The sequence below is a fragment of the Sinocyclocheilus rhinocerous genome, unplaced genomic scaffold, assembly GCF_001515625.1.
Source record: "Sinocyclocheilus rhinocerous isolate Xijiao unplaced genomic scaffold, SAMN03320098_v1.1 scaffold89, whole genome shotgun sequence".
NCBI classification, from domain to species: Eukaryota; Metazoa; Chordata; class Actinopteri; order Cypriniformes; family Cyprinidae; genus Sinocyclocheilus; species Sinocyclocheilus rhinocerous.
In genome coordinates this window covers 101744-116411 of record NW_015653489.1, presented here as the reverse complement: position 1 = coordinate 116411, position 14668 = coordinate 101744, and the positions used below count along the sequence as shown (strand labels likewise).

General features: G+C 40.0%; 1 protein-coding gene across 1 annotated transcript in view; it reads left to right on the top strand.

The window, feature by feature from the left end:
- LOC107716365 (ecto-NOX disulfide-thiol exchanger 2-like) overlaps nt 1-14668 on the top strand; it is a 253672-nt gene that overhangs the window by 212761 nt on the left and 26243 nt on the right. Inside the window, exons 10-13 of the mRNA XM_016522775.1 lie at nt 6884-6990; nt 10128-10218; nt 10793-10813; nt 12443-12636. Of these exons, the coding sequence (XP_016378261.1) occupies nt 6884-6990; nt 10128-10218; nt 10793-10813; nt 12443-12636 (413 nt within the window). The remainder of the gene's footprint in view (nt 1-6883; nt 6991-10127; nt 10219-10792; nt 10814-12442; nt 12637-14668) is intronic.

Below are 14668 nucleotides of genomic sequence, written 5' to 3'. Positions count from 1 at the left end.
GCTTGTAGAGAATCAAATACACTTCTGATGACATGTCCCTCAACAACACACGTATGCATAGGCTTTTAACTCTTCCATAACACTTTGTGTGAAACCTGTATGTATGATGCATTATATATAATGCACAATTCCTTATAATGCACGAGGAGTGTGCAGCAAAGCCATTTTCTGTATACGCTACCTTTCAAATGTTTGGGGCTTTTCTTTGGAAGCAGTTAATACTTGTATTCAACGAGGATACATAAATTGTTCAGAAGTGAAAGTAAAGACATTTATAATGTTACAAAAGATTTCTACTTCTAATAAATGCTGTTCTTTTGAACTTTTTCATCAAAAAAATCAGTGTATCTCAGAATATGAAATAGCATAACTGTTTTCAACGTTGATAAAAATGAAATGTTTCTTGAGCAGCAAATTTCTGAAGGATCATGTGACACTGAAGACTGGAGTAATGATGCTGAAAATTCAGCTTTGATCACAGAAATAAATGACATTTTACAATATATTCACATAGAAAACAGTTATTTTAAATTGTAATTATTTCACAAAATTACTGTTTTTACTGCATTTTTGATCAAATAAATGCAGCCTTGGTGAGCAGAAGAGAATTGTTTCAGAGACAAAATCTTTTGAATGGTAGTGTATATGTATCTGTGTAATTGACAAAATTGTCTGTATCTGGATATAGTAAGGTATGGGCGAACCACAAAAGCCTATTTTTAGATGTAACAATATTCTATTTATAGTTCCTTGTTAAAGAAAATATATCATGAATAATTAAATTGAATTATTCATTATGTTTTATGACTGTGCTATAAAAAAAAAGATAAAAGTGGTGAACAATGAAAAAAAAAAATTTGACTCCTAAGCTGCACAAAAATCTGTGCTTTTTCTTTGCAGGTGACTCTGAACCAATTGTTTTGGAAAGAAATGGTGGAGAATAAACAAATGTTAAAGTTGACACCACACGCAAACCGAGCCAAACCGAGCCGTGCCGTACCGAGCCGAGTCGTACCACGCAGTGGAAAAGCGCCATTAGTCATACACTTAGTCATATAGGCTTAGCAGACTTGCCAGTCTTGGAGTTCCTGGTCCAATCATGATTCACTGTCCTACAGACATGAAGATCAGGAATAATGCTTGATTTATCAGTGATGCCATACAGTAACTTGATCTAATTTGAATGTCATGGTAAGTTTCTGCATATGCCTTCGCAGTCATCACTGCACAACATCACTGATGTCTATCAGAGCATTATGCCATACACTGTAGTCGCATCCATCCTGATGGCATATAGAGATGGAGTTTCACAAGCATCCGCAGGCATAAACATATTTACCAATACGTCTCTTCTCTAGTGACAGGTTGAAATCCAACGGTGTTTTATTGTTTTGAAGAGACAAAACCACCTCAGAGATACAGACTTCATCTGCCAGAATATGTCTTTTCTGTTTGTTTGCTTGTTTGTGTTCTCTCTTATAGATATTTCCTTCTGAAGCCTGTCAGGTTATTCGAATGAGTTTAGAGCGTCTGCTTGAGGAAATAGTGACAGTACTGATTTGCTACCAAGCCTGCTCGAGCTGTCTGTCAGAGTTATCTTCTATCAGGAAAACTAGCTACAGATGTTTCATCAGAAAGGTCATGTCACCTTAGAAGCACCTTCCAGTAGCTTCCCCTGGTATTTAGCAGCGTCCAGCCTTTTATCTGCAAGCAGCAGATGGCACCCTTTGATACAAACCAAGTATCTGGCACTCTAGTAATGTCTGGTCTGTCGTGATGGCGAACACGTGCGGCGGAACAGTCGCTCACGCAGAGGAGAGAAAGCGTTGTGACAGTCGAGCATCTGTCTTATCTGAACGCAAACAGAGCACACAGCAAAATAAAGGATGAAGTGCAGGATACAGCTAAAAGCTTGCTGGGGTTGCAGCCCTGCAGGAGGATAGAGCAGCAGGTTGTCGCAGTGGCAGGTGGGGCTCGGTGACGGGAATTCTGGGTAAGACTATTTCAGCATAAGACGCTGGATTCCGGCTGAGGCGGCAGACGGGTGCTGTCACAAACCAAATCTGTGCTTTCCCCATCTAATGGATGGTTTGTAGTAAAAGTGTTAATGTTTCTGTAAAAAAACTGCTTTCTTATTATTGCACAAACATGGGAGACGACAAGTAAATATTTTCACATAATGGTTGATATTATAAATCTGTAGTATTTTATACAAATAAATTTGCTAAATTATCACTTTGCTTAATGTCATAGATATATATTTGAGCTTAAAAACCTTATTATATACTGGAGTCATATTAGTAAAGGCAAAATTAGTTACATGCACAGCACATCCTGTATCAAAAACGTTAATTTTTGCTGCATTCTGTCATTATAGTGCTAAATTATATCTTATAATTAAAAATTCACCTTGGATAGGCAGAAATAAGCATTCAGATGCATACAGTATCAACTGATGCTTAATAATTACCATTATCGGCTGGTATGGTACCACTAATAACAATACTAACTTAAAGGTGCACTAAGCGATTTTTGCCAAACGATGTTGATATTTGAAAGCACCAAAACAAACACGCCCATAGCCCAACAGGACCTCGCCCCTATTTTTAAATGTCCGCCCCACAAGTACGTACACAACCCTGGCAACGACGATCGTGGAAACAAGTGAAGATGACCAGTGTTGGGAGGGTTACTTTGGAAATGTAATAGGTTACAGATTACAAGTTACCCTATTTATAATGTAATAGTAGTGTAACTTTTTCAATTACTTTATTGATCATCAAAAGATGTTGATCCAGGAACATGTCTTACTTGGCAAAATCACGGCGACCCCGATTCATGATTTATTAGAGATTTAATTATCGAATAGCGAATTCGGAAATAATTGCTTTAGTACATTCGGCAGGCAACTAAACAATAATAATATTAAAATAGCGGGCCAAATCGGCTGCCAGGCCACCGGGAATTGTCCCGGTTCTCCCGATGGCCAGTCCGCGCCTGATTTCCACAGACATGCAGAACGTGCAGGATTCATATATATATATGCATATCAGTGCAATTTGGGAAAGAAATCATTTAAATCTGTATGTGGATGTGTGTAAATATTCAAATGTAATGTAAATGTAATTACTTCCCAACACTGAAGATGACACACAAGCATATTCAAACAAAAGCCAACACGAATAAGTTGTGTGAAACAAAGCAAAATCAACATTACTCACCCTATCACGAAGAAAAAAACAATGCAACCTCGGCGTCCGATTTCGAGCCCTTCCCGCTCCTTGAGTTCTCTCCAGTGCTGGAAAGCTGCTCCGATATTTACTCGGGTCCTACCTCTTGCCTGATCGTAACCCTTCTTTTTAATGTTTTGTTTCTCTGATATTTTCCTCTTTTTTTTATCTGCCATCTCTCTATCTATAGTCGATCTGCTAATATCTGTCCTGTGCACTCAAATTGAGCACTCTCTTCTCTCTATCATAACAAGACACGCCCCCTTACTGCTGATTGGCTACAAGTGTGTTTTAGGACTCGGTCCGACGCTGTGGTCAAAAGCGTTTTTTTAAATATTGCTTAGTGCACCTTTAAAGTGAAAGACATACACTACCTTTTACCGAACATTTGGGTTCGGTAAAATTTTTTACATGTTTTTTTTAACTAAAGTCTGCTGCTCAAGAAACATTGTTATTATCAGTATTGAAAACAGTTGTGCTGCTTCATTTTTTTTTGAAAATGAATACATTTTTTCGGGACTCTTTGATGAATAGAAAGTTTAAAACAACATTTATTTAAAATAGATTTTTTAGTTTTTAAATCAGGAATTCGGTTTTGCTTTTTGCTACAATATTTGTTAGGAAATTTGAGGCAATATAAACGCAGAGAAAGGCCAGAAACATACTAAACATAAATATGCAAATGCAGAAGTCAAGGCTAAACCAGTGCATTGCAAGTACAGTATGTGGTAGCTAAGCAGCAGAGAAAGCTGCTTGTAACGCTGAGATCATGATTTCTTTTCCCAGGGAATGCATGAGCATAGAAATGGAAATGTATACCATGAAAACAACATAAGTCGCTTTAGATAAAAGCATAAATGTAAATGCACATTACAGTGACATAGCCCAGTACTCCGGGGGGTGATTAAGTTATCTTCAAACGTCTGTGCCATTAAATCAACATGTTGAGCAAGACTGCTTTCAGACTGTTGCTCTGCCATGACAGTTGAAAACTGACTGTAGAGAGGACTGGACTTGCGGTAGTGCTGAGAAGCAACACGTACCTGCGTTACATTATAAACTTGTGAATGCAGTCTGACACAATTGGTAATGATGCATGATATCGAGCTTGCACGGCTCGAGGCTGTTGTTTTGGCCTAAATCAGACACAAGCTTAACTATTACTACACAATTTTCATTTGTAAATGGTGAACATGTGAAACTCAAACTAGTGACACTTTGTCATGCACATCAGACTAAAAACACTGCACACTTACATGCACCTACACAATCTCAGTGGTGCATACACTCAGGCACATGCTCTCCATCCTGGCTTTGCCATCGACCTCGTCCATCAAATTAAAGGATGCTGAAGTCACTATCGATCGGGCCTCTCTCACTCTTGAGCATGCCGTTGCCGCAGACAGATGTGTTTGGCATCCGTCCTGACTCCCCAAGGTTTATTAACCCCCTCTCACAGAGAGAGAAATGGGATCTCTGAGTGAATCTGCATAGGTCACGTTATACCATCAGTAATGACATCAAGCCGCTGGCACCATATGTTTTTGTCTCTCAGTCCTTCAGTTGCATCACTTAGGCTGATGGATGCTTTGATGTCATTTCCCAGACACTTTTTTTAAATCCATGATGCATTGCACGTGCAGAAACTCTTTGAAATATGATATGATAGTCTTAAATGATCTAGTCATATGACAGTAGCTTAAAGACCTATCAGATTTTGCTAAAAGTAACAGGCATGCTGAGATTTAAAGTAATACTTGGTGAAGTCTAGAGGACAAAACCTAGTGAGATGCCTTGCTGTCTGTTTCCTTCTGAAGGGCCGCTCACACTGACAGTGTTAAATAGCGAAAAACCAACCTGAAGTCATTTGGATATGAGTGACAGTGAACTTTGCAATGCAGCAAAATTAAGGAATCTTGTGCAAAATAGCGTGATTTTTTTATTTATTTATTTTTTGGAACATACAAACCTTTACATTAGTATTTCGCTAAGTTAAGAGCAAGACATTCTAATAGACCAACACTAAAATCATCACAATCACAAAATAGTTACTGATATTTTTCAAAGTTTAACGTAATATACTGCCTTTCAAAAGTTGATCGGTAACATTTTTTCATGTTTTTGAAAGAAGTCTCTCATCCTCACTGCATTTATTCGATCAAAAATACAATAAGAACAATAATATTGTGAAATAATAGGATTTAAAATAGCTGATATATTTTAAAATGTAATTTATTCCTGTGATCAAGGCTGAATTTTCAGCATCACTACTCCAGTCTTTAGTGTCACAAGATCCTTCAGAAATCATTCTAATATGCTGATTTGCTGCTCAAGAAACATGTCCAAATTTTTGAATAATAATGTATGTTTTGCCTTGTCATCCACTATCTTGGATGATTTTTTTTTTCTCTACAAAGGATGCGTGTGCTGCCGCCTTACGTTTAGGCCACAGGAATGCGCATAATTATGCCGCCTACTTTTTGGTTCCGCTTTCATGTAATTATGTTACCTCAAAACACCGTCTAGGTTGGCAGATTGCTAGTTTTTGGAACAGAGTTTATGTCAGAGCAGCACATTCTATTAGCAGCTGTGATTCTCAGCAGCTGTTCCCCTTTCGTCCTGCGCCTTCCTCCTGTCTTACATTCTCACAGGAAATTACTGCCATGTATCTCCAACATCCAAAGCACTCATGTCCCCCAAAACAGTCGATTGACTACCTCGTCTCTTAATTCTGAACAGATGACTATTTCTGGAAGGTTTGCTTTAATGAGTTTACATAAGTGAGACGTCCTCTATAATCTATACACACTGAAGTAATGAGCCCAGCCTGTCATAGATGAAACATTCATCACATTAGGCTTCCACTTGATGTACTCTTAAAATACAGGAGATGCTTTGACTATCCGGCAAGCAGAGTCGATGAAGGTGAGAGGTGTGTTGTAGTAATTGAGAAAGAAGAAACATGAGACGGAACAGTTGATTTCAGGTAACGCTAGGGAATTCTTTATTCTGCCGTTTAATCTTCCCAAGAGAGTCTACAAATCTGTCATTATTGACTCACCCACATGTCATTCGAAACCCAAAGGATTTTCTTTCGTCCATACACCACAGAATGAGATGTTAGGCAGAATGTTCCAGCTGCTGTTTTGCTACATACAACAACAGTCCATAGCTGCCACAGAAGTTAAAGGAATAGTTCATCCCAAAATGAAAATTGGGTTATCATTTACTCGTTCTCATTTCGTTCCAAACAAAACAAAAAAATGTTTCAGAGAATGAAAGTCTTGATGCTTGGACCCCAATGTTCTTCACAATATATTTTGTGCTTTACAGAAGAAAGTAAGTCATACGGGTTTGGAACGACATTAGGGTGAGTAAATAATGACAGAGTATTCATTTTTGGGTGAACTCTCCCTTTAAAGTGATTTTTTTTTTCAGAAGAGACAGAAATGTGATCTCATTCAGATCTCATCCCTGCAGATACACCAGTCACCCCAGCTCAGTGTTTATGCTGTATAGAGGGGGGTAGGGGAAAACTACATCACTTCCTTCCAACCTGACACATTTTTTCAATCCTCTGCACCTTCCCAATCGCCCCTCTCTCTCTTTCTTTCTTTGGACGCCCATACTGGCCCCTGCATCCCCTGCCACAGTTGAGCAGATTGTGTCTGTATTCCACGCTGCTTCCAAACAAAAGGCATGGGACCATTTCTCCAAAGCCCAACGCAAGAACCTGGACATGTGGCGAAAGCAAGCAGAGGTTGGTGTTTTCATTTCTTTAAGTGAATGTGTTCATGCTTCACATCTTCAGAATTAATTATGCAGTATGTTACTGTCAGATATTAGTCTTTTCCATTTCCCCTTCCCTGCAAGCTCCCCATGTGTACTTGAACTCTCCTGAAGTCCATGTGTTTTCTTTTGAGTTGAATGTTAATGGTATGATAGTTTAATTGCTCAGCTCTCTCTGGTAGTGAAATGTGACCCGACACTGACCATGAGATTTCAGCGGTTGACAACCGGCAGGTAACATTGAGTCTTTTCTGATAGAAACCATAGAAATGTATTCTCTATTTATAGAGATATTTATTCTATATTAGTGGAAGTTGGAGACAGACACTGTAAGCTAATTAATGATTCCACATTTTTGTTGTTGAAGTGTTTTTTTTCTGTCTCTTTCCTCTGTTTTCTGTGGTCATTAGGTAAGTTTTAAGACATCTCTCTGATTATTAGTGCATAAAGACCCAATCTGGTGTCTAGTTAGCACTTTAATTTCCATCGCTGGCAACATTAAAACACTATTTTACATGGATCAGAGGGTCGATATTGTTTACATCTAATAAAACCGAGAACTCCTGCTCAGCAAATGATGAGTGTGAAATCAACCGAGGACTGGACTTTTTATGTGTCATAAAAACAAGTTCCTAGGAGTTTACAGTAATTAATTCTCATGGCTTTAAAGTCTAACATGAATTTGTATCTATTGAGCATAAATCATCAAAGAAAAAAAATGTTTGTCTTCATAATATCACATGCTAAATGATAAAAAAGAAGCAAGATGCATCAAGATGTTCTAGTGGGTAAACTTGACCTTCAGCCTCCTTAAAGTGTGTGTTGGAGAAGGGTAGTAATCTACAGTCAACAACAAACTCGCATTCAGGTCTGACTTTGTTGTAGTATGTTACGGACACTTTTAATGATTCAATCAATTCACAAGCTGAAGCCCCGTCCTTCCTTTTTTTTCTAGTTGATTTTTGTGTTTCGCTATGACTGGGTTGTAATTGTTCACTTGAAGCCATTGGAACAGCTTAAAGATGCAGGTACTGTAAATGCCGAAAGAGATCCTCACTGTTTAAGGTAGGTGTTTAAAATGAGTTGCACCATGTCCTAAATAATCCTTTATAGTTTCTTATCTCGTAGTTGTAATTCATTTTCTTTCATTCATTCCTGATAAACTGCTTAATTTCAGTTGGACAAAAATTTAGAGTCATCTGAAATGGACGTTTCCATCAGAAATATCGCACACGTCCATCCATTTCCAGCCCGTTGTGAAGCACATTAAGACAAATCGCTGTTGCTGCCAGTTAGTGCTTTTGGTAACTTCATGAACCGAGTCCTTGATTGACCGCCTTATTCTAAATTTTAAATGACATTTTATTCGATTTGTCTCCAAATGAAACAGTTACATATAGAGTTCTTTTAGCACTTACCCTGTTCTTCATCTCTGAAAGGAGCTTATTATTGCTGCAGTAATTGCGTCGTTATTGAGCTCCCTTTTATCCTCTCATTTCATCTCTTTCATTTCTCCAATCAGATGACAAGAAAGGGTATGCAACAACCCTAATAACCCTTGATCATTTCAAGAAGCTGATGTAGTCCTCACTTGCTGTTTTCATCCTCCAATCCCCCCTTTTGCCCTTTGCTCTGACCACTTGACATAAGTCGAATATGTTTAGCCTCAGATATGAGCTTCTTCTCACTCCCGGGTTGGCATTGTGCTTGCAGCTTCACCGTGGCTATGACAGGAAGCTCTCAATGCTGTCACAGCGGGCTGAAGCCTCATTTGAGAAGAAGAGAGAGTTAGCAGGCCTCTCTCACCTCTTACATTATGTATTAAGAAGAGCCGACCTCAAAACTGTCGGAATCCTTCTAGTATGACAATGCAGGGCTTCAGGGATATGCCACGCTTTCACAAGCCTTTGAACCTCACACTTGAAATGTTTATGTTCTAATAGAGCCCATTAGTGCCATTTAAACATCCTCTGCTGTAGGAGGAGGTTGCTTCACTCCTGAATCCGGTTAGTTATATCTGGAGCAGGTGACAGTAAGTGATAGGTAATAGATGACACACTTTTAAACTATGTTTGCTTTGCTTTGCTTGGAGCTGTTTGGACCCTCGCTGCGCTTCTCTCGTAAATGTGACGGTAAGATGGCGGCGTCGGATGAGTTGTTGACCTAGAGCTACATTCAGGCTTAGCGGAATTTAGAGGATTTTCATCCTCATTTCCTTGAGCTCCCCTGCAAGTTTTCCCGGCTATTTCTTGCGTAAACAAAGCTTCAGTCAGTGTTGGTTCTGACACAGAAATGTCCAGTCAGTATTGCGGGTTCTCCTTACTTCAAGCTGATTGTTATTCCAAGCAAATGGGTATTTGCAGTTGCCTAGACGACCTGAATTTAATCGCAGTCCATTTATACTGTGGGCAGCTAGACGTCCTGTGTTAAAGATTGGAGAAAAGTGTAAAGCGGGAAAGCTAGTTGCCTTCCTGCGGTAGCCCCATATCATCTATCCCTCTCCTGATTGAGCAGATGGGCCTGTTTGCTTTCGCGCTACCTGCTCGACCTCTGTAATTCTCAGTGAGATCATGTGTTACTGTGCTAGACAGATGGTAATGTTTATGCCGGGCCTTTTGTTTGTTGTCAGAGAGTAAGTCTCTCTCTCCCTGTGGCGGTCATGTTGTGTCTTTGCACAGCCTTATCTGTTTGCTGTGCGCATGCCTCATTAGGCAGAGAGCTCCCCCATCAGGAGCGCCCACAGGGCAGCGTCCATGCCTAGACATCTGCTTCATCTGCCCCTGCCCGGACCTGCCGATCTGTGGTGGCTGTGCAATCACTTCCTGCAACGTTTAAGCCCCACTGGCAGCCATTATAACTCATTAAAGAGTCCCTGTGCAAAGTTTGACTGCGCGCATAGACAAGGTCGGCCAACATCAGGTGTCTCTCTGCATCGATACCACTGGAGCAGCTCCACCTGCTTTTATAGCACTTGAGGAGTCCAATCTCTATTTTACAATCTGATCGAATGGCTTATTACATTTCCGGCTCATATATTTCATGTGTTAATCAAAGTGTGATAGATCGTCCAGCAGTTGGGATTATAGACTCTATTCCTCTCATTCACAGGAGATCAGAAACATCCACAACGAAGAGCTGATGGGTATTCGGAGGGAGGAGGAAATGGAGATGTCGGATGATGACATGGAGGACGCCCTCCATCTTCACTGCAGCCCAACATGTTTGCTTTTATTTTCCCCCAGAGTTAATCAATGATAACGGGCAAGTGTCCTCTGACAATAGCTATAGTACAGTGTGCAAACGGGAGCTGCTTTCTTTACTGTCAGCACCCCTGGGCAGCACAGGTCGATGGAGCTGCCTGCCATGCTGCGGAAGGTGAACCTGGACGGCTCTGAGGGCAGCAACTTGATGAGACGAATCAATAAAAACCACTTGCTTTCCTCCCTTTCTCTCTGTGTCTCTATGTCTCTCTCACTCTTGTTCTCCGTCTCTCTATTTCTTTCCCCTCTAATTCACACCAAACATGCTTCCAGACAAAACACAGAATTGGTAACATGGCAGCTACCTTCATAAAGGATGCGTTCTTGTGTCCCGTGTGAATTGCCATTCCATTGTGCTCGGTCTAGCACGACAGAATGGCCATTCTGCAAACCTCAGGGGTCTCAAAACACATTTTTTCAAAGATGAGCTACCTTTACCGCCACATAGCATGGTAAAAATGTCACATTTATGCCATAAGACAGGTTTACATAGACAAATGATAAAAAAATTACGTTCATCGGACTTAAGAGACTCAACTCAACTGATTCCAATAAAGTCACATTTGTAAAATCCTGGTGAAATTTTACAGGCCAAAAAAGGTCCATGTCTAATGCAATAATGTAGCGATGAATAATCACACAGAAGTCACATTTAAACCCAACTTTCTGTTAGTCAACGCAACATGACCAACTTGAACCTGTTGCGAAATCTGCATAGGGAAATCTTTCGCCCTCACGCAAAATTCCAGAGTGCTTGGATTCCTATGGGAAACCCCTGACTTTGAAACCCAAACTTTCAGAGTTTGTCGTTAGCATGCTGCTAAGCTAACAACCTGACGCTCTTAAACATAAAAAATACAAAGCACATACAAAAAATATATTTTTTAAACTATAATGAGCTGCTTTATCAATACTTCTAATTATTGCATGAAATGCAAGTATATTTATAGTCAATAGGATCATCCCAATTCACTTACATATGCACTATGCTATGATAAATAGTGCAAGTAGTAGGGCTGTGTATCACCAGCAAAGTCATGCTGTCAAAGTCAAAGTCAAAGTCAAGGATACAGAGGCCCCGATACGATACGTATCACGATACGGGACTGCACTGAATTTCACCTCAGAAGAATTTATAAAAACAGCTGTTTATTAAACACTGCTTACTATAGTGCCATTTCTAACTATTGGCAGAGCAGGCAGTTGACCTCTGCATTATGAAGGGCCTCCATAACTGTACCACAGTACAATATAGGTAATGGCATATGTTTCATGTTTACATTGTGCACTCCCCACCAGGTACAATATTCTGATTGTTTGCATGTTGTTTTTTAGCCCATACATAATAATGTACTCGTTCGAATAAATTTATATTGTAATGTACTCATTCTAATATATTTAAAAAATCATTTACATTGCTGGTAGGTTATCATCGCACAAATTAACACTCTCTCTACGTTCTAAACTAACGTGCTGTCTTCACTGTATTTAACGCACACACGCTCAAGGCTGATTTATACTCGACGCATCCTCGACGCATCTGCAAGTTCGCTTAGCACAAACACACACAGACACCCACACACATCAGCCCCCCAGCTGTTCCCCCCGCTCCCTGCCCAATCTGAGAGGGACACGCTTCTCGGCATAATCCTGTTATCTCCTCCCGCTAGGCGCGGAGCAGAGGTGGCGTCTCTGATCATCGGGTTGTTAAGAGACGGCTGAATGACGGAATGTCTCGGTGTGAAGAACCCTGTTTTAATTACTGCCGTTTGATAACAATGCCCATGGTACATTAAGTCAAGCATTAAGTAATACACTTTCTCTCCATTTAATCCTCTCTAATTAGCCTCTGAAAGCAAACCGAACGCAGCAGTGGTACTGAGGGTCCTTTCATCTCGGTCCATCAGCAGAATTCTCTAAGCAGCTTTTGAGGAATGCTGTTTTCTTCTTTCATTTTACCCTTTCCAGGCCTCGCCGCCACCACCCCGTGACTTATTACTCCGCACACGACTCTTAATATGCGCCTCTTCTCTCTCTGTTCCGCTATTGGTTTTCACCCCTGCCTCCTTCGCTCGTGTGTCTCTGTCTGCTTATTTCCCTTTCCTGTCGCCAATGCAATTGTCATTTTTCATATCTCTCCTACTCTCTCTCTCTGTGGTCTCCCAGGGCCGCTGGCTCAGGTGGAGGCTCTGAAAGAAGAGAACGACAGTCTGCGGTGTCAGCTGGATGCCTACAGGAATGAGGTGGAGCTTTTGAAGCAGGAGCAGGGTAAAGCGCAGCCCCAGCGCAGCGAGGAGGACGCCACCCGCCAGCAGCAGCTCAGCTTCCTGCAGCAGGCTCTGCAGGGCATGCAGAAGGTACGCACACACAGTCAGCACGGCATACAGCACAAAATCACTTTCTTAGGCAGTGTTTTTATCTGGTTTCCAGTAAAACTGTCTTACATATCATTAAAATAAAGGAAATTTATTTGCTTTTATTATTGTTATTTGATACTATGAACAATTAATCCATGCATTTCTTCTTTTTTTTTTCCTTAAAAAATTGACCTTGTAGTTTTTAATTAAAATAAACTACATTTTCCAGTAAAACTGCAGACTTCTCTCTGGTGATGTATGCCAGATTTTGTCCCTTTCTTCCAATTGATTAAAAATGCAATAAAAACAGTAATGTTGTGAAATAGTATTACAATTTTAAAGGGCTGTTTGCTATTTTAATTAATTTTAAAATGTCATTTATTTCTGTGATCAAAGCTGAATGTTCAGCATCATTACTCCAGTCTTCAGTGTCACATGATCTTCAGAAAGCATGCTAATATGCTGATTTGGTTTTCATTTATTATAAATTATTATTGGTGCTCAATTATTAATAATAGTTCTTACTATTATCATCAATATTTTACTGCTTAATTTTTTGTGGAAACCGTGATGCAGTTTTTTCAGGATTCTTTGATGAATAGAAAGTTCACTAGAACAGCATTTATTTGAAATAAATCTGTAAATTAAATCTGTAAATTTGTAACATTAAAATGTTTTTACTGTCACTTTTAGTTAATTTAATGTGTCCTTGCTGAATAAAAGTATTCATTTCTTTTTGTTTAAAAAAAAATATTACATCAAACTTTTGAGTGGTAGGGCGTCTTGGCTTCCACAAAATATTAACTAATAATAATAAAAATGTTTCTTCAGCAGCATGTTAGAATAATTTTTGAAGGATCATGTGACACTTTGAGCCTTTATATATAATGCATTATGAAAGTGGTTTAATGCATTAATTGACCGTTCGCAAAGAGCTTGATTGACAGGCGATCTGACCAATCAGAACGCGGATATCATGTGCCACCGCTGCTATCCGCCATCTTGCCCAAGATCTACGGCCGGTCTCCATAGAAATCCATGTTAAAACGGGATAAAAAAGATCGACTGAATTGAAACTTTTTCAATCTAACTAAATATAAATATGTGCGGAGGGTTTGTTGACTGCCACAGTGACGGCAATAAGCTAAGGAATTCCTTTAAAGTACTTGTTTTGCGTACCAGAAAACCTGTCATGTCCGGCGCTGTATGCATGACTTACAACGCTTAAGTTCAAATATTGAGTGTGAAATAATAAAATATGTTAAAACGTGTGCTCTTATCATTCTGTGGACAAAATCCCGTGAACTTCGCCCCGATCGGGAGCTGTTTTTGCTCATCTGTTTTCAAAGCAGCTCTCCTCGCGTCGCTTCAGTCATCTTCCCACTCATTAAACTATGACAAGTCCTTTACTGCAAAAAGACAGTCACTGCGACACTAAAGTGATGAAACTATGGCGCCATGTGCTTTTTTAAACCATTTTCATAGGTTTGACATTATATTGTTGGCTATGGAAATATGTAAATGTGCATGCCCAGTAGCCACAGCCGTATCCCTTCTAGCCTTAACCACAAATCAGACAGAGAGCAGATTCACTTCATACCAGAAGTAACCTGCTCTGTCTGTGTGTTGTCAGTTTCCTCTTTGCTCTGCGATGTATTTTTCACTGCGTGAGAACATGTGTGTAGTGTGAGAGCGGCATTGTTTGTCGGGGATAGCAACAGTAACTAAGGAGGGCGGGTCTTTGCGAACGATCAATTGTGCATTGTAATGCACCTTGTAATGCATTGTATGATTCTCATGAATAATTGTCACTGCAGTCAGGGCCGTTTCTAGCCAAAATAGTGTTACCTTGCCAAAGCACTGACAGAGCCCACTGATCTAATGGCGTTGTTGAGCGCTCCAAATGCAAACAAAAATGCAGCACTCTGATCTAGTGGCATACAGGCATCGTCAGATTGACAGTACTCTAGCCCAATAATGTTGGGGGATCCAGTGGGGGCGACAATCATATTTCAGGGTGACGGTGCCACTC